Source organism: Lonchura striata, chromosome Z (genome assembly GCF_050655825.1).
Source record: "Lonchura striata isolate lonStrDom1 chromosome Z, ASM5065582v1, whole genome shotgun sequence".
NCBI lineage: Eukaryota > Metazoa > Chordata > Aves > Passeriformes > Estrildidae > Lonchura > Lonchura striata.
In genome coordinates, this window is record NC_140740.1 from 25,538,016 (window position 1) to 25,558,972 (window position 20,957).

Here is a 20,957-nt window from a genome sequence, read left to right on the forward strand (position 1 = left end):
CCCCGCCCCGGCCCTGCCCCAGCCCTGCCCCGGCCCTGCCCCCGGCCCCGCCCCGGCCCCGCCCCAGCCCTGCCCCCGGCCCTGCCCCCGGCCCCGTCCCGGCCCTGCCCCCGGCCCCGCCCCGGCCCCGTCCCGGCCCTGCCCCCGGCCCCGCCCCGGCCCCGCCCCGGCCCTGCCCCCGGCCCTGCTCCCGGCCCTGTCCCGGCCCTGTCCCGGCCCTGTCCCGGCCCCGCCCCGGCCCCGCCCCGGCCCCGCCCCGGCCCTGCCCCCGGCCCTGTCCCGGCCCTGTCCCGGCCCTGCCCCCAGCCCTGCCCCCAGCCCGCCCCGGCCCTGTCCCGGCCCTGCCCCGGCCCTGCCCCCGGCCCCGTCCCGGCCCTGCCCCCGGCCCCGTCCCGGCCCTGTGCCGGCCCTGCCCCCGGCCCTGCCCCAGCCCTGCCCCCGGCCCTGTCCCGGCCCCGCCCCGGCCCTGTCCCGGCCCTGCCCCCGGCCCCGTCCCGGCCCCGCCCCGGCCCTGTCCCGGTCCTGTCCCGGCTCTGTCCCGGCCCTGCCCCCGGCCCCGCCCCGGCCCTGTTCCGGCCCTGTCCCGGCCCTGCCCCCGCCCCGGCCCGGCCCGGCCCGGCCCAGCCGCGCCGCCATGCTGCCCAACACGGGGTAAGGTGTCCCCGCCGCGCCGTGCCGGGGCTTTGCCGCCCTCCAGGGGCTCTCGGGGCGGGCGGGCTGCGGGGCGAGGGCTCGCTGGACACCCCCGAGCGCTGCCGCCCTGCGGGACTCGCAGCCGGCCGAGGCGAGCAGCTGGCGCGGAGGACACGCGTGGCCCCGCCGGCCGAGGGGCCCCGGCCAGCGCCGGAGCCCCGAGATGAGCAGTTCGGGTCGTACAGGGGACTTGAACGGCGCCTTTTGCAAGGGAAACAGCTACTGGAGGAGTTTATCAGTGTATCAGTAATTTCATATGGGACATTTTTATTAAAGTATAATTACTTATTAAAGTATATTGTACTTATATCAAAGTATAATTACTTATTGCTACTACTATTGTTGTTGTTATTGCTATTTATGTTACTGTTGTATAGTATTATGCTGTCTTACCTGGCAGCCAAATTTTCTTCCTGTATAGGATCTTAATTTACAGAAGGTGTTTTTTGCCTTTTGGCTTTTCAGATAACAGCTGGGAAGATAAGTTATTATTTGTTCCCGTGTGTTATAAACAGGATTATTAAATTCCTAACATCTGTGTAAGCTGTTAAAAGTGCCCCCCATATGACCTGAAGGTCCTTATTGGTAGTCATCTGGTAGGAAAGGAACCAATCTTAATGTTTTTCAGGACTGTAGGGCACAGATCTGGATTTGATTTTTTCTGTCTTTTTAGCAGAATTGAATTCTAATGGAAGTCATGCAGATGTGACCTTCACAATACCTTTAAACTATTGAGCTGCTAAGTGAATTAAGAAATAAATTCTTAGTCTTGCAAATATGACTAACTAACCACCACTCTCTGACTCTGACCAACCAACCAGTTTTTTACCTGTCAGGTTGCACACGCATCCAGATCATAGGATCATGTCTTAAATATGAAGCAAAAATATTATGACAGTGTGGAAAGACTTCCATTCACCCACTCCCTTAAGCAAACAGCCTGCTTTTCCTACCAGTGTAGCAGAAATCTCTGAGCTTTTGGTGCCCTTGACAAACTTCTGCTGCAGGTGAACTTTGGTTTTCCTGACACCACCCCAGTGTGCCCTGGTAATGTTTCTAATTCCTTCTTTGTGGCCTGTCTTTGCACCCATTCCCTGTATGACACTGTTCTTGGGAGCTAAGTCACAAGTTCCCTGCATAGACCTGCTAGTCTCGTGATACACCTTCTTGTCTTCTTGAATAGATCACTCCAGCCCCAGGCAGTGCTTAAAGCCCTGTCAGCTTTTCTCTGCTCTTTTCTCCTCCAGAGCTGCTTCCTGCTGGACCTCTTTTACCTCTTCCATGACTAAGGTGAATTGTGCTGACCTCATATTGGTTGGTTGAAGATAGGAACTAGATTCTGGCCTTACTTCACTGAATTTTACACTTCAACTATATATTCCACTGTTGAGCTTTCCTCACTGTGTGTGTGACTGAATTCACAGCAGTAGATTTTTGTGGTTCACTCTTCAGTTTAGATATTTTTCTTCTTGTGCCTTTCTATGACTCTTTAAGATTTTGCAGATAAAATCAGTTTGAAATGGCACCTTCTGGACATGGTTGACTTTCTGAGATCCTGTAGATGCCTCGCCTTGCCTCTTAAGGGGAAGAGGCATCTCCCCCTTTCTGCCCCATTCGAGTTTTCTATGTTTTGAAAGCAAACATCCTCCTAGAGAGCATTTAAGAAATGAATGTGCTCAGATTAGAGGGAGAAAAAACACATTTTAAAACAGAGGGGGAGAAACAATACTGTTTGGCCCAGTCTGAAAGGAAAAATAATGGCAGCTCAGAGTGTAAGCTTTTGTAACATTTGTGGTGCGAGCAAAAAGTGAAGTCACTGTTGCACATAGTTTATTTGAATTCTTCAACTGAAGTTAAAAACTTGAACCTCCTGGATTTTGCTACAGTGCTACATAAAGCAACATGAGCTTTTTGTGGAGCACTGAAACACACATTCCTTCATATGGAACCCTGTTGTCTAAAAGGCGTTATCATTGAATATGTTTGTGGAGTTGATATTTCTCTTTTCAAAAATTCAGTGATACTGTGTTAGCCAGACATCCTTCTTAGGCTTTAAAACTTTTTAGTTTCTCTAAGTTGGACCTGTTTATTCAGAGAACCCATTGGACTACACACAGTTACTCGAAGCTGTTGAATATAGAAGATTTAACAGAAAAATTGCCATTTCTGAAAATAAAGCTTTTGGCATTTCCATGTAGTATTGTGGTTCCACACATGGTACTTTATACCACATTGAGACACCAGTTTTTTGTGTTTAGAGCACTGTGATTAATAGTTTAGAGATCTGCATAGCTGTCTTGTTGGAAACTGGCATTTTGTTTTTACAAATTACTCCTTTTCCATTGTTGCAGAACATAGCAGCTCTGTTGTAAAATAGCATGTTGGATCTTTTAACAAAAGGGGAGAAATGTAACTGGGTAACCTTCTTTATAGTATTTGCAAACTTGGGGTATGGTACTTTTCTGTAGCTGTGGCCATCCCTTTTGTGTTCTCCAGGCTGTTTTCTTAGTAAAAGGATGAAGGTGTTTTTCTGGTTGGGAGACTATGCTAATTACATTTGCCCTTAGAGTCTGATAAAAGTCAAATTATAAGTGGCTTCTGCTTTATTCTTCTCTTCTTTACTGTCCTCTTCCCCCTTCACCTTTAGGAAACTGGCAGGATGCACTCTCTTCATTACAGGCGCGAGCCGCGGCATCGGCAAGGCCATTGCTTTGAAAGCTGCCAAGGATGGTGCCAACATTGTGATAGCTGCCAAGACAGCTGAGCCCCATCCTACTCTTCCAGGGACTATCTATACTGCTGCAGAAGAAAGTAAGTTGTAACAAATGAAGATGCTCGGCTGGGTGTATACCCTTGCTTTAATTACTGTAGCTGGTAAAATGGAAAAATGCATAGTCTCTTAGTTTGAATTCACCTTTACTAAAATATGCTTAGTGCTTCTCTTGCCTCCCAGGAGTGCTGTAATGTTAATGTAATGAAGATGGATGTGTGTATATAAATATAAAAATGCTATGCTATTTGAGATCCATGAAATAAACATTTGCATTGTTAAGATACTGTTTTGTCTTCCCTGTTTCTCATATGACAACTTAAAAAGTCATTTTAACACAATTTGAGAGTGTGATTTTCAGAGCTGTCTTGAAGCATGTCATTGCCTGAGAGGTTCTCAGAAGGTTCATGTTAGTTGTCCCATCTGAGATGAAATTTTTAAATATTTAATTTTTGAATTATGCAGTTGAAGCAGCTGGAGGAAAGGCTTTGCCGTGTATTGTTAATGTGAGAGAAGAACAGCAAATAATTAATGCCGTGGAGAAAGCTGTGAAGACTTTTGGAGGTAAGTTAAGGCATGGGAGAAGGCAAGCATTAAGAGGCAGATTGTTCAAACAAAGAGAGAAAAGAACTGCCTGCCTTACTCATGTTTTTGTTTTTTTTTTTTTAATGCTAATGAAAATGGCTTACTTTAAAACTAGGGATTGATATTTTGGTGAATAATGCAAGCGCCATATCTTTGACGGGCACTTTGGAAACAGCAACGAAGAAGGTCAATCTTATGATGGATGTCAATGTACGAGGAACCTATCTTACGTAAGTGCTGAGAGAAGGAAGCAAAGCAATTGAAACAGAATGTATGATATTATTTCACTTTTTCTGAGAAACTCTGTAATTGTCTTGCTGCCCTAGAATTTGAGTGCAAATATTCTGCATGTGCTCACAGGAAATTGCTCAGTTATTGGTCAATTGATTTGTATTAATATTTTCAAGAATTATTTGCTAGTTGGAGTAAACAGAAACCTTATTACTGAAGTCATTAAATGTTCACAAGGCCCTCCATACATGTAGGAATTAAAAAGTAATTTGTTTCAAATGAAGCTCCAGCTTGGCTTTGTTAAATGCTGATGCTTTTTTATTTCAAGCAAAATGACTAAATTTTGGCATACATCAAGTCAATATCTTATTTGTCAGTTTTCTTCTCATAAGCTTCTTTCTTATCTCATAAAAGATGTTAAAGATGTAACTTAATGATCCAAAATGTTCTCCACCTACTTTCAGCTTATCAATTCTATTATTTATTTAAATGAACATACCAAGATTTGATTTCACAATTCCTGGGTTCCTTATTTTGCACATGTTTGGAGGTGGATTTAGCAGGTTGAATCATTACATTTACAGGATGTCATTTAAAGCACTGTGTTAAAATGAAGACTTTCATTTTCACAGGGTTTATAAAAAAGCCTGTAAGATGATTGAGATTCTCTAAATTCACATGTTGCTTGGTGGGATCAGAAAGTTTTGTATCAAATTATTACCACAGAATTTTAGAATAGTTCAGGTTAGAGGGCACCTTTAGAGGTTATCTAATCCAATCCTGCAATCTAGAATAGATTGATTGTCATTCTTTGTGCAGATCAGTCTAGTTGCCAGCTCTTCATAAGTTGCTGAATGGATTCAACTGTATTGCTGTGGGAAATTCCATCTTCTCCTCCCTACTCAATAGCAACAGTGATTTTCTTGATGTTACATCTAGCTATTCCAAAATAATGGGGAATTCTTAAAGTGTATTTTTGGTCCTATTCTGCCTTGAAAAGATTAAAAATCAGGTTCTGTGTGCTGGAAGGGGAAAAGCATAAGAAAAACCAATGCCTCTCAAGGGAATGGTCTTTGTCATTTTTTTGTAATTCTTATTTGAGAAAACCTAATGAAGCATTTTTGCCCTTTTTTCTCCTTGCTTTGTATGTTGATTCTGATTGCAATTTGTAGAGACCAACTTTCAGTTTAATGTTCAGAAAATTTCAATAGCTTAAAAAGAAAAGGTGTGGATTTTTTGCCTGTGTACAAGTGGTGCTAGGAAAGATTCCCCACCTTACAGATTATACCTGTTGACACAGGGTCATGGAATTGTTAAATCATGGAATGGATTGGGCTGGAAGAAAGTTTAAAACATTTTCTACTTCCAAGGGCTGGAAGAGACCTTAAAACATTGTCTGCTTTCAAGCCCCCATCACAAGCAGAGATATCTCCCATAGACCAGGTTGTTCAGAGCCCATCCAGCCTGGCCTTGAACACCTCAATGGGTGGGGAATCTACAGTTTCTTAGGCAACCTGTTCCAAAGCCTTAATAATCTCAGAGTAAAGAATTTCTTCCTAATACCTAATCTCAACTCAGCCTCTTTCAATTTAAAGCTATCACCCTCGTTTTCTCACCTCATGCCCTTGTGGAAAGTCCCTCTCCCACCTTCTTGTAGCCCCTTTAGGAACTAGAAAGCTGCAGTAAGGTGAGACTCCAGAGCTTGCTCTTCTCCAGGCAGAATAACTCTGAGCCTGTCCTTGCAGGAGAGCTGTTCCATCCCTCTAATCAATTTAGTGGCCTCCTCTGGAGTTATCTCAAAAGTCCAATGTCCTTCCTGTGCTGGAACCCCAGAGCTGCATGCAGGGTTCCAGTTGGACTCTCACCAGAGCAGATCACAGGGGGATCTGCTCACAGGAGAATCCCCTCCATCCCCTGCTGTCCACGCTGCTTTGGATGCAGCCCAGGACACGTTTGGCTTTCTGGTCTGGGAGTGCTCGTGGCTGGGTCACGTTCAGCCTCTCACCCACCAGCACCCCCCAGTCTTCAAGCAGGGCTCTCGATCCATTCATCCCCCAGCCTGTGTTGATACTGGAAGTGTTCTGACCCAGGTGTAGCACCTTGTTCCTGGTCATGTTAAATCTCATGAGATTTCCATGGGCTCACTTCTCAACTTGTCCAGGTTCTTCTGGATGGCATCCTGACCTTCAGTGGTGTCTAGAGCACCACTCAGTTTGGGATCATCTGCAAATTTGATGAGGGTGCACTTGATCACTTCATCTGTATCATTGATGGAGACATGGACTAACACTGGTCCCAATACCAACCTGAGAGAGACACCTCTTGTTGCTGATGTCCATCAAGACTCTAAGCTATTGACCACTACCCTTTGGATGCTGCTGTCCAACCAATTTCATATCCACTGAACAGTCTGCCCATCAAATCTTCTCTCGCTGAGTTATATAGGATGTTATGAAGAACCTTCTCTAAAGCTATACAGATTAAATGACACCTGTAGTGCCCTTTACCTCTTGTGTAGTCCTTCCATCATAAAAAGCATTTTGGTTAATCAGGGAGGACTTGCCCCGGTGAAGATCCTCTGACTGTCCCAAATCACCTCCCTGTCCTAGGATCACCTCCTGATTCTTGGAGGATCTGTTCCATGATCTTCCCAGGCACAGAGGTAGTTCCTGGGGTTCTCCTGTCTACCCTGTCCACCCTGTCCACCCTTTTTAAACATTGGTATGTTTCTAGACACTTGGGTCTTCACCTGATTCCATGATTTTTCAAATATGGGGAGTGTCTTGGCAACCTATTCCCTCAGGACTATGAGGTGCATATTATCAGGCCCCATGGACTTGTGTATGTTCAGGTTCCTCACATGGTCAGAATCCTCATCTTCACTTGATGTGGGAAGCACTTTGCTCCCCCAGTCCCCATCCTGCTGCTTCCCCCCACCCCATCTACTTGAGAGGTGTGGGAAAACAAGTTGCGATTAAAGATTGAGGCAAAAAGAGTTGTTGAGTCCCTCATCCTTGTCATCAGTTGCTACCAACATTCCAGCCTTGTTTATCCCAGGGTGTATGTGTATACACTTTCTTTGCCTTCCTTTTCTGACTGGCAAATCTGTAGAAGTGCTTTTTTTATTCTTTGAATCCCTTGTAAAGTTCAGCTCCAGCTTCACTTTGGCTTTCAGTAAGAGCTTGAATGAGAGATACAGGACTCCAGGTGGCTCTTGAACATGCAGTTTATTACATCCAATACGTTAGAGCAGTTCAGAGTCGTGGGTGACAGAGCCTCTGCCAGCTCCAGCTGTTGACAAGCCTGAAGACCCTTTAATTTTGGTTACAATGCATTATATACTTTTCTTTTCTGAGCATCTTAATACAGAGGGACCAATCTATACCTTAACTTCTACCTATAGCCTATCATAACTACTAAAATTACCACATTCATGTTACCATTCTCCAATCACTAAAAGTTAATATGTTACAGTTTAAGCTAGAAGTTGTTTTTCAGCTTTTTTTGCAGTGGAGAATTCTGAGACCTTTTTTCTACTTGTGACATCAGCAGTCTTGTTTGCCTGTGCTATCTTTCTGTTTGGTAAAAACATCTTCTTGTTTGTGGTGGGTTTATCCTTTGGTCTAAACCATAAAAACCCCTTCTAACTAACATACCCTTTGCTTTCTTAGATATCCAGTAAGACTGGCTCAGCAATTCTTTTCTTCTATATCAAAACTTGTTTTCGTTTCTATTCCTTCTTCAGATTCTACATTCAAAAATCTTTCTGCCAAGCATACTTATCTGTGAGACATTCTTGTCAAACTTTCATCCTTCCCAATAGCTTTCCTCATTCCAAACATGTACAATAAGCCTGTGCCCATATATTCTTCCTAGGATACCTTTTCCCTGCTTCCACTGGCTTCGCATTTGTTTCCTATTCTTTAGTTTGACCAACAGTTCTTGTACTCTTCTATTCCAGTCTCTTGTATTCCTTGCCAATTTCTTGTGTGATTGGATCACTAGCTCTTGTGGTCTATGGAAGGTGTCCTTAAAGATCTGCCAGTTCTGTCTGCTCCCGTGTTTCTGAAGGCAGTGTTGCAAGGGTTCCTACTGACTAACTCATTGAAGAGCTGGAATTTTGCTCTTCTGAAGCTCAGGGCCATGACTTTGCTCTTTGCTTAACCCATTTCCCTCCAAACTGTGAGTTCCACCAGTGTGTGATCACTGCAGCCCATGCTGTCTCCCATTGTTGGGTCCCAGATTACCTCACTTAGGTTTGTGACCATCGGGTCTGAAATGTCATCTCTTCTGGCAGGGTTATTACCTGGATTAAGGAGTTATGCTGCATGCATTCCAGGAATCTCTTGGATTGCCTAGAGTTTGCTTTGCTATTTTTCCAGCAGACACGAGGGTCTTCATTTGAAACAAAATCTGTCTTCGTGTGAAAAGACAGGTGTCTGCTAAGGAAGGATAAAGAAATGAATTGTTAAAATTTTGAAATTAAAGGGGCTCTTAGGCAAAGATATGAGAGCAGGAATAACAGTTCTTTATTAGAGAAGTAAATAAAAATAAAATAAACAATGCAGTTATACAAAACGACACTGACAGAGTCAGAATACAGCCTGACAACCTGTGGGTCAGGGTGTTGGTAGCAGTCCAATTGAAATGGTGGCTGCAGTCCTCCTGGAGTGGCAGGTGTGGTTCTGTTGAAGCAGTGATCCTGTAGAAGGGTGTGGTCTTCCTCTGAAGGTCCAATGGTGGTGTAGATGGGCCTGGTCTTCCTCTGGGAACCCAGTGGAGAAGACAGCTGCTCCTCTGGGAATCTAGTGGAAAAGCCTGACAGTGGTCTTCCAGATTTCTGATTACATCCAGTTAGGAGTGCTTGGCTCCACCCTCTGGGTGGAGCTTCTCATAATGGAATGATGTCACTTTATCAGTCATGCTGTGGCACTCAATTGCTCATTAACAGAGAATTATCTCCCTGAAGGGAGGATATGTTGTGAAAGAGATAAAGAAAACTGCCCAATTAGCAGAAGATAACTGCCTCATCAGATAGGAATAGAATACACCCCCCCATTTCCAATATAAGACAGAGTGACTGAAGTCTCCCAGCAGGATAAGAGCCTGCTGAGTGTAATTCTTCCTGTAGCTGGAGCAAGAAGGTCTTATCAATAGGCTACCCTTGGTCTACTACTACACCACCACAGATGTCACCTGTAGAGGCACCAGCCACAAGATTCCCTTTGTTGCCTCCATCTCTGTTTCTTACCCACAGGCTTTTACCTTTTCATTGTTCTTCTTCAGTTCACAGGTTGTTCTTCAGAGATGGCTCATCACACTCAATGCACTTCTTGATGTAGAAGGCAGCCCCTCCACCTCTCCTTCCTCCCCTGTCCCTTCTGAACAGTCTGTAGCCATCAATGGCTGCAGTTGAATCATGGGAATTATCACACCAAGTTTCAATAATGGCAGCTAAGTTTCTTGGTTCCTATGCTTTAAGAACTTGAGGCATCTGTTAGGGAACCTGCCACTGAAAAGAGCTGACACCCCAGGACAGAAAAGGAGGTGGTAAATAATTTACTTTGCTACAATGGTGATTTTGCTATTGAAGGTGTTGAAGTTGTTCCCTTTGTGGCTGAGAGTATGCTGGGTCCTGTTGGAATATGTGAATAGTTGGTCACTAGTGTGGTGGTATTTTCACCCTGTGAAGCTTGATTAAAAATTCTCAAGTAGAGATAAAATATAACATGTACCCTAGTGCTAGAAGTGAAGGCAAAAGACAGTTTCTGTAAAGCACAAGTTCCAATTTACAGAGATGTGTAAATTCAAGAGAATTCAATAGAATAGGGTTTCAGTTTTCCTTGAAATATTTGTAATAGCATTCTGCTATGCAGTATTATTTCTTCAATATGGTTTTAAAGAAGAAATAGGTGTGGGATCAGAAGAGAATATTTTTGTGACTACATGACACTGCACTGTTAATTTTGATTGTTGCCTTAGAGTGTTTTGTTGCTGCTACCAGAACTATTACAAGGAGATTATTATTATTACAAAGCTTCTGAGCATCTGGAAAATTCACTTTAGTCAAAGCTGTTGCACTGGTTGGAGAACGTGGTCCAATTTGCAGGAATGAATACTAGGCCTGAGATAAGTGATCTGCAACCAATATTTTTTGTTGTTGTTATTTACATCAGTTAAATACTTGATACAAGAACAGGTTTTGTCTTGGGCTGTTGTGAAAATACTGGTCTACTAGTATTGTTTTTACTGTAATTCTAGGTGTTCCATAAAATAAAAGGTGACTGCTATGTCTGAATCTGTCTTTCAGGTCTAAAGCATGCCTTCCCTATTTGAGGAAGGGTAAGAACCCCCATATCCTGAACCTTAGCCCACCTATGAATCTGAATCCCATGTGGTTCAAAAATCATTGTGGTGAGTAGCTTTCAGAGCCTTTGTTGCTATTTTGTGAGAAACATGTAAGTACCTGGTGAAGCATGCGGAAGTGCCAGTGCAGAATTTTCTATCTTTAGCACTACATACAGACTGGCACTAATGGTTCCTCAAAGCAATTTGCACCTGACCTACAAGAAATTGTTTTGTGGGAAAATGTAGGGCGGGTTTCAAGGCATTATCCATCCTTTTAGTTTTCAGGGTAAGTCTCTGCTTTTCCATAGGACTGTGTCTGTGCCTTTCTGCATATTTTCTGCTCCAAATAGAGACTGAAACCCAGAATTAATTTTCTTACTGGTTCAGCTTCATGGGTTTTTTGACTGTGGATAAAGCTCAATGTTGTCTTTTAATATGGAAATTACTTTGAGGTGGAAGAAGACCTCCATGTTATCTTGAAGTTAGTGTTGCTTATTTTAAAACTGTATCAAAAACTTTACATTTTGGATACTTGTTATGTTAAGCTCCAGCAAGTTCCAATTCTTTCCCCAAGAAAGTTTCCATTCTCAAAATAGGTAACAAGGATATAGGACTCCTGTTCTCCACTTTTTTTTCTGTAGGATTCTAGTTTTGTCCTTAACAGCTCCTATGCCTTAGGCATCTTAAAAGAAATTGATCACTCTTGTCATTATGCTGTGTATAAGAAGTGTGACAAAATCACCATGCAGCTAGGCTTCAGCTTTCTTTTTGGCAGAATATGTGTAGTTTTCATTTTGTTTGCAGTGAAAAGATGACAGACTACAGTTTGTATCTGATAGAGATGGCAGGTGAAAGGGAGAGATTTTGACTCTAGGAAAATACTGTTTTTTCTGAAAGCCCTGAATTTTCTCTGTGAACCAATTACCTGTTTTATCTTCCTCTCATAATTAAAGTTAGATTTTACATAGAGTGTAAAATTTTTGTTTTTTAATTTCTTGTCTTAGCTTATACTATTTCTAAATATGGGATGTCCATGTGTGTCTTGGGGATGGCAGAAGAATTTAGAGGAGAAGTTGCTGTCAATGCCTTATGGCCTAAAACAGGTAATTTTTTTTTTTTTTTTTTTAGTATTAGCAAAATACTGACTTTCTGTATTTTGTCTGCTAAAGCTTGTTTTATTTGACACTGAATATACTTCAGACTCCTTCTGGCATAGATTCATGTGACTGGGGAATTCTTTTATGTGTTATTTCTTCATCCTGCATGGGTTCTGGTTTTTATTGCTAGTTCTCACTAGACTGTGGTTACTTTGATCTAAACTTGTCTTAATCTAGTTTGCAACCACACAGTTGAAGTGTGTGTGTACTGTTTGGCTTGCCTGTGCTTTTTCTGATGCACATAATGTTTTGGTTTGGGCAGAATCACAAAATAACTGTGTGCTTTAATGAGTGGGTATTGAACATCTGTGTATATTGTACTATTTAGAATTCCTTGCTAGTTGAACTGCCAGAGCTTACTGACAAGATAGATACATCTGTATATGCAGAAAAAAATTTTAAAAGGCCTGTTCCTAGAAGTTTTGGCACAGTGCAGTTCTGTGAAGGGCTGTTCACAGAACCATCTGATTGCAAATGACAAGAAATTTAAAGAGATCTCTGAAAGAAAAATAGCTCAGTGCTCGCATGTTGTATTAGCTTCAATTTGCTTTGTGTGGGTCAGTGAGGATAAGGACTGCTGTTTGAGGTTTGGCCAGCTGTTTGCCAAGGAGGCCAGTCTCTTTTCCCCAAATATATTTATGGGCATAAATTATACTGGGTGTTAAAATCAATACCAGACAGAGGATAATTCTGATTTTAGTGGTGTAAGCCCAATCATTGTATTAGAAAATATTACAACTGCGTTTATTTCCTTAATGAGTGCAAGGAAGGAAGAAGGAAGAGGAGATAAAAATATGAACCAAGATCCTCTTCTAAGGATGGTGTTCCAGTTTAAGAAGTGTTTGCACACAGACACTTTTCAATGTTTTCCTGTTAGGAATTGCAGGCCTCTTTTAACCTCTAGTGGGAACTGGAACTCTCTGATCTACTTTCTCTAAAGTGAGAAATGTGCGGAAAACTTAATTATTTTAGACAAAATCAGCCAAATTTCTCAGGTTGAATACAGTAGGTGATCATCAGTTGAACAGTTGGGTTGGTATGCCTGACAGACTTGGTCCTTTTTCATTGATCTGGATGCTTGCATCTTAAATTCTTCCAGGAAATGGATGCTTCATAGTTCTGCTCAGTCTATGAGTTCTACCCACAGAAATATTTTGGTAAAGGATCAATTTTTAAAATTCTAATTATATAGTTCATTCTAATTATATCATCACAAAACCTGTAGCATTTCAAAGGCAATAAGGTCTTCATCTGTGAGGTACCGAAGGCAACTACATTCATAACTTAAGAATATGGATTGCCTTCAGATGGAGTCAAAGTTCACCTTTCAGGTTTCAAGTGTGTGTTATATTTTTTTATCTCTGAGGTAGATAAAAGAAATGTGCACTTGTTTACACATACTTGCTTCTTGAGTGCCCCAGAAAAACCTCAAAAAATTTTCAATGGAGATTACCCAGTGTCTATGTCATCTGGAATAGAACCATGGATTCTTGGTCTTTAGTTTCCTAGATCCCACCCATCCCCTCTGTCTTGTCTTTAAAATATCACTTTTAAATGGGTTTTATATCACCTGAGAATCTAGTAGGTGGGAGTAACTTGGTTTCTCATTAACAGAGGTGACCTTTTACCTACCATTGTGTGGCTTTTGGTCATTGACTGATTTAACAATGTATATTGCCTGAGAGTTGGGAATTGTAAAGGAATTAATTGTCTCATTCAGATAGAGAGAAATGGTATGAAACTGCAGACAATCAATTTAACTTATTTTTTCATGAAAAGGATGCTGCAAGATTACCTGTGTCTTGTAAGAGCACATGTTCATATGCTGTATAGACACATTATGTGGATCCTCCACAGCTTTCTTATTCTGGATGTGCTGGAAAAAACATCCACTACTATTGTGGAAATGAGTCAGTGGCTTTTTGGGTCCTGTTAAAAGCAAAATAATTCTTTTCTGCAGAGACCAGCTGGTTATACTAAGTATTTATTTTGAAGTGTGGCCATTTCCCCTGCCCATCTGAATAATTTGACCTCTTTTTTTTTTTTTTTTTTTTTCCTTGGCAAGGGAAAAATGAACCTGTGAGAACTTCTCCATCCTTTCCACAATGGATTTTTTTTTCAGAAGAGCAGCTAACTTTATAAGCAGAAGTTACATTATGTCACATAATTTAATACATTATTTCTTTATAGTTTTGGCTTATGCTGCAACACTCCAAGAATCAGTAGTAGTACCTGTCTTTCAGATGTGGTCTGGTATTAAAGAATGTTTATGATGCTATTAATAAAACTTCTGTAAAATCTGACATTCTTAATGTGGGGAAGGGGGAAACCCAAACCAAATAGAGTTGTATCTTTCTCTTGAGCATTACATTTACACTGTGTCCTTGGTAATATACCTATACTTGCTAAAGTAACAGGAGAACACTCTAGCAGATGCTACTGGTTACAGAGTTACTTGTTCCCCACAGGATCCTGCAGAACATGAGGCTTAGAAGTGTAGGAAGATTCAATTTACAGATGAAAACAGTATATATTGTAATAAATGCTTTGTAAAAGAAAGATTTATCTGTGTGAGATGCTGCAAAGAAATTTTAAAGAAATCATGCCTGCTCATTCAGTGATGCTTCCATGAAAACTGATGTGACATCAAGTATAAAAGATCATAATGTGTGAATTCTCCAGTACAAAAAAATGTGCTTTTGAAAGGTTTATCTTCCAAAAGTGAGAAAGTTAACTTCTTTATTGTGCTCATCCAGAGAGTCAGTATTACAGATTTCAAGGGTTTCTGAATGACAGTTGCAAAGTTCCTAATTTAAAAGCCCCCTATCATCTCTTACAAATGTGTTTACCCTCGGTGTTAGTATGGATGCCAGGATCAGTTCATTAATTTGATTCTTTAAACACATGTTGGTTAGTATGTTGGTACTAAGATGCCAGAGTTCTCCATGTATCTAAAAGTGAAAGAGGACATCTGTCAAAAAGGCAAGGGGCAATCCCATCACAAAGAGAGCAGAGGAATAATACAGGTATCCTGAGACAGAACTGGAAGTCTGTCGATGTACATTAGAGGCAAACCTTCATCCCTTTATAGGAAATTAATATAATAATGTGCAGCCAGACTATGAGGCAGGACTGTTTCAAACCTTTTTGCTTCAATCTATGTAGGTAGGGTGACTGTACTCAGACGAATAATAGTTAACAGTAACAGAGAAGTGGCAGACCTGTGGGCCAGGGAAAGTGAGCAGCTTAATGAATCCTCATATATTTAAATCAACAGAACTTGATACATTTCATCATAGTACTTGACAGAAATACTCTCTGCACTGTTGGTAGCTATTAAAAAAATAAATCTTGCTGGGCAGATACCACTTCAGAAGACCAAAAAAAGGCAAATTTATTAACTTCCTTAAACATGAGAAGATGACCTAGAACAGACCTACATGTATGTACAGTATATCTATTTGTCACTTTTTATTTAGGCATGTGTTTGTAGCAGTTCAATTAATTTGAAAAAAAAAGCTGAGGTTGCTTAACAGTAAATGCAACCTAGAAGCTAATTCTCATCACAGAAGAGTAATGTAATAAAGTCAATAGGGACATCTACACACTTCTGGACTCTCCTAGGAAGCACTTGGACAGGAGCACTCAGGCCAGTGCTGAAGACTGCAGTTCTTTTTCCCAGTATGTACTTTGAAAGGTGAAGGAATAATCCAGCTCACATGTGTCCTTCACAGTACCTATGTTTTTTGCTATTTAAGGAATGTTGGGATCATTTCTGTACCAAAATTGCTGTTACTTTATGTGTAATGGAAGCACTGAAAGGAAGACAAAAATTTATCCTTCAAAGTTTATCCTTCTGCTTCCCTGATGTTCTGGCCTGATATGTAGGAAAGGATTTGTGAATCTGCCTCAAAACTTGGGGGCAGAGTGTTGAGTTTTAAACAGCAGATGGGAAAAACTAATGAAGCAGAACATATGAGAGGAATACAGTAAGATGACAAATTGTCAAAAGTCACAACTAGACTTTCCATGGAATAGGATGAAAAAGAATGGAATGGATACCTCAGCCTGGAAGAGCAAATAAAAGAATTAGACAGCAATATGCCACAGTGTTAGTAGCTCCCATGAGAGAAATATAAAGAAGACTAGTAGAATGGCACAGAAGTAATGCAACTGCTTAATAAAAGAATCAGAAGGAGGAGATGTGGATTTATTCTTAGGTCTAACACAGCCTTTCTGTGAAATATTGAACAAGTAACGTGAGGTTTTGTTATTTGATTTCTCATTAACTTAGGAGAAACACTATAGTAGCTCATGGGACTTATCAGGAGACTAAAATTAAGCATCAAGACTTTCAGTGTGATAATCACCAAAGCGAATTCCTCTTTATAACTGATGTGTCATACATTCACTTTGAGGAAAACTGTTGTCAAGTTAGTTTTTCATGTTCTGAACAACTGGTGGAAAACTGGTGGGCTGATAAATACATATAGAGATGTGAATGTCAGAACATGTTTGGCATTTTTGATTCCTGTGATAGTTTCATGGATTTTTACTGTTGGTGTAAAGAATTATTTGTTGGTTAGTAGAATTTCAGAGCTTCTGTCATCCTAGAGTTTCCTTTTGCCTGAAAGGAAAATAAAGTTCATTTACCTGTGAAAGAAATGAGAATTCCATGTTACCAGTGTTAAAGCTTTTTTTTTCTTACCCTCCAAACTTTCTAGCCATACATACAGCTGCTATGGATATGCTGGGAGGAGCTGGAATAGAAAAACAGTGCAGGAAAACAGACATCCTGGCAGATGCTGCATACTGCATTTTGACAAAACCAAAAACTTTCACTGGGAACTTCATTATTGATGAAGTTCTGCTGAGAGAAGAAGGAGTTAAGGATTTTGATGTTTATGCAATTGCACCAGGTAAAAGGGATCTTTAAAGGTGAGAAGTAAGTTCAAGAAGGAAAGAAGAATATATGGATAATATTGATACAGCTTTGTTTCCCAGGGTTCTTAAATTAATTTTTAAAAAATGTTGCTTTGCCTCAGCTTTGAGAACATGCCTTAGTGGAAAGGCCATATGGATCCACCAAGAGTTTAATAATTAAATGTCTATTAAATTAAATAAAGAAAAATTTTAATGTAAAGAAAACCTACTTGCACTGCAGATAGATATATTACTACTTAACAGCTCATGAGATAGATTTTTATGTTTTTCTTTTCTGATGTTCTTCATTGCAACCTTAGAAGCCTTCTACATCAGATTTTAAATTAACAAAATTTTAAGCATGTTATTTCATGCTACATTTTTCCTCCATATTTAAACTGAGATACAGTATTACTTTTTCAGATTAAATGGATTCCTACTGTGCAAATCCAATTTACTTGGATTTATTATTACATTTTTCCTCCCACTTAGGTCACCCTCTGATGCCGGATTTCTTCTTAGATGTTGAAATTGACGCTACAGCTGTGAAGCAAGAAGGATATGGTAGGGAAAGCACTGTGTGTACAAGTCCATAATTTCCATAATTAATTTCCTTTCACAATAATGCTCTCTACATTTATTTTTTCCCCTATGAATTTGGATCCATTCAATCTTATTTAGAAAAAATCCTTTTATAATTTAAAGAGTCTATGGAAGTGACTATGTAGTTAAAACTGGGGGAAACAATCATACCTCTTGCAGGACTTTCGTGGTGTAAAGTCAGTGCATTATTTTGAAGAATTATTTTTTAATAATCTGAATTGTGGTAGTAGGGAGGTCACAAGTAAGTATTGCTGTAAAAAGAAATTAAACTGCAAACAGTATATTTTGCAGGAATATCTCCTTTGCCTTGCTCATTTATACAAAAGAATATGACAAAGCCTCCATGGTTTTTTTATATTAAATGTGCACAGTTTGCATATTTAAAGTAAATCTTGGATGAAATGTAGAAATTTTCTTTAGAAAAGTGTTGCTTTTGATTTTTCAGAATTGTTTTATGTCAAGTTGAAGAGCAACTAAGAATGCTGAACTGGTTTTATAGGAGTGTCAAAACAGGGATAAGGCCAGGGCAGAAGAGGCAAACTTGGAGTGTTCCTTTCTCGTGGAAATACTCCTTGAGCAGTCACACTGGGACCGTCCTGCCAGGGACAGATGGTGTTAGTTCCTTGGGCTCCCAGTGCGGGTTATTCTGTAGGGACCCACAGAACAGAACCTAAGTACTTTTTGATACTGAAGACACCTAAGAGACTTGCAACAGCATTTTAAGGGGCTGATCAACTGATTTGCTTTGTAAATTGCAAAAACTTTGCTTTATTGTTAAATGTGCGTGTTCATTGTGGTGAAGTAAAACACCAATCAAAGTAGTAAATTGATTTTCAGCTTAGAAGGCATTGCAAAAGAATTTATGAAAATATGAATGTTCTTTACAAGACAGATGAGACAGAGGTATTTTGAGATTAAAGCAATGGCTATTAAAGACACTGATTTTTTCTTTTATATGTTGTCAGGAGTAATCTATGGATTACGTTAGAAAACTGTTGTGTGAGCATCTGTAATGAACTGTAAACAGTCAGAATGAGAACTTTGCTGTGGTTTTATTTTTGCTTTTCTTTTGATCTATCAGGAATCAAAATTTATTGCAGAATTATGTTTAGCGATGTACATCTATACAGATTCCTGGGTGGAAAAAGCATCCTTTATCAGTGTTAATAATGAAATGGTAAAATAATCGTTTTCCCTACTTTGAAGTTTAAGTCTTTTCAAATGGAGTTCTCTGCTCATGTTTCTATATTAATTTTTAAAGTGGTTTGTATTCGAAAGATAAAAGTAATATTTCTCATAGGTGCTACCCAAGAGGAGAAGAAATTAAGCAGATCCCAGCAGGAAGGAGCGGATGCAGCCAAGGTTAAGACAGAATCTGCTGCAGCCATGCCATCAGGGCCTGTTGCAGAGACGTTCCGAGTTATTCAAGGGGCAGTGACTGAAGAGTACGTGAGAAGTACTCAGGGCATCTTTCAGTTTGAGCTATCTGGTAAGCCCATCGCTTGTGCAGCCTTGCCTAGCAAAAGGCACTGGGTGCTTTTGGGCAGAAACACTTTGGAAGCTGTCCCGAAGCAGACCAGCTCCTCTTCGGTTCTGTGTGAGGCTCCTGCTGCAGCCGCTTGAGCAGCCCCAGGAGCTGCCGTCCCTCTGTCCTCACGGGGCTGGTGTGGCACGAGGGACAGGGCGTTCTTGGGGCCACGGCAGGAGTGGCAGCTGCCACCAGCTCTGGGAGCAAAGCGCAGCTTCTGGGCTCTCCCGCCCGCGGCCCCAGCCCGTGGTGCTTGGGGCGTCAGGGGGACAAGAGGTGACTCCTTGCAGAGCGCCCATCAGCGTGCGGCTGCCACGGAACCGCTGCAAGCGCCCGTGGCCGTCTGGCAGGGGCAACAGAGAGGGAGGGCACAGCATCCTTGCTGCCTTCGCACCTCACTTCACTCTCTGTGCAGGTGACGGTGGAGGCACTTGGTACATCGACCTGAAGACCAAGGGTGGGAGCGCTGGCTTTGGAAAGCCTCCTGTGACAGCCGATGTGGTTATGAGCATGTCGAGTGCCGACTTTGTAAAGATGTTCACAGGTGAGGGACAAAGGCCTTTGTCAAGGGACACAGGCAGCCGGGCCCAGAAAAGCCTCTGCTGACAGGGGAGTAGAACAGCTTCTCACTTTGTGGTCTGGGATTGGAGGAGCTTTCAGCTTTTTTGGCTCAAGGAGAGTGCAGGCAAGAACTGCTTGGATGTTTCTGCACTTCTGCGTCCTGTGAACAGGCAGAGTGCAAAAGGTTACACTGCTTTTATTAACCAGGTACTGACATTTTAGCAGCCAAAGTATCTTCAGAAAGAATCCAGTCAGTGTGTTGGATTTGTGCTCTGTGTATATCTTAGCAGCATTTCCTAAATGTGCACTGCTTGTACCAGGAGGACTTGGTAGCAGTATAGATGCTAAGTTTTCACTGTGGTAGCATTATGTTTTCTTGTGCAAAGGCTTTCTCCATTTTCTTTGATATTCTGATGGTTTTATTTTTTCTTTTTAGGTAAATTAAAACCAACTCTGGCCTTCATGACTGGAAGATTAAAGATTAAAGGAAACATGACTCTAGCAATAAAGCTTGAGAAGATGCTTTCACAGCTTAATTCTAAACTCTGAGGGGAAACCCATACTAGCACAAAAGTGGCCTTTCATATATAATTGCAATGCTGTTTTAAATTTTTAGTCCTTGTTTTTCTGATGCAGTATTAGAAATACTGATAAAATGATAAAATTATAATATTGATAAAATGTGAGATTTTTACAGAAGAAATAACTCAATCTCATTAAGAAGTTATCCATAATTAAATTAATTCCTTCTCAAGAATGCATCCAGAACTTAGGTTCCAGGTGTTTTCTTTATTTCTGCTCCTCTGGATCAATATAGGACATCTGAAGTGAGTTTTTTCCTATGTAGTTGATTGTGCACATATCCCATGGAAAAGGTGGGTAGAGCAAATGTCACCCTGCAGATCAGTTCTAGAAGTGCTATGTCAAATTTACTAAGGTGACTTAGAAGTAATGTAGTCAGTTTAACAGAGCTTTAATTACACCTGGTAAATTATTATATCAAATTTTTCTTTCTTGAGTTTATTGCCTACACATATTTTCATACCTCTGTATTGCACTGGGGCTGCACAGCCATACCGAGTGATAAGCAGGTTTTCTTCTTATGCAAAGGTACACTCACACGCGTGCATGCTCATGTGCTCTCTCTCTTCCCCTACCCCCGTGCATCCCTGCAGCCAGTCATTTCCCCTTCCTTCCATTTGGCTGATAAAGACTTAAGCTCACTGGTAAAATGATGCATGCCTCCACTTGGTAAGTGCCCACGTGATGGGCTGCTGCTTCATGTGACACCATCTGCAAAGCCAGATGGACCAAACTTTTAAAATGTTTATTCATGGCAGACAAAAAACTGCCCAGAATCTGGATCATTCACTCTTCTGAGTAAGCTGAGAAGGTTGCAAGACTTGGGATTTATTTCTTAATTAACTTAGAAACCAAAAAGTTTACAACTTTTTAGAGTCTGTGCTTATTTAAAATTGCTTGACCTGCATTGAGGTCACATCTGTGTTGCTTTCATCACAGTTCACAGAATCATGGAATAGGTCAGTTTGGAAGGGAC

General features: G+C 41.2%; 1 protein-coding gene across 2 annotated transcripts; it reads left to right on the forward strand.

The window, feature by feature from the left end:
- Positions 1–607: 607 nt before the first annotated feature.
- On the forward strand, positions 608–20,167 carry HSDL2 (hydroxysteroid dehydrogenase like 2). 2 transcript variants are annotated; one of them, XM_021525030.3, is made up of 11 exons: positions 608–651; positions 3,341–3,504; positions 3,929–4,027; positions 4,164–4,278; positions 10,590–10,693; positions 11,632–11,730; positions 16,509–16,703; positions 17,200–17,271; positions 18,611–18,799; positions 19,254–19,382; positions 19,836–20,167. In XM_021525030.3, exons 1-11 carry the CDS (start codon positions 635–637, stop codon positions 19,946–19,948), a joined length of 1,296 nt encoding a protein of 431 aa, XP_021380705.2. In that variant the 5' UTR covers positions 608–634; the 3' UTR covers positions 19,949–20,167. The 2 variants fall into 2 exon arrangements, with proteins under 2 accessions (XP_021380705.2, XP_085423260.1); XM_085567134.1 differs by lacking the exon at positions 16,509–16,703.
- The last annotated feature ends 790 nt before the right edge of the window (positions 20,168–20,957 follow it).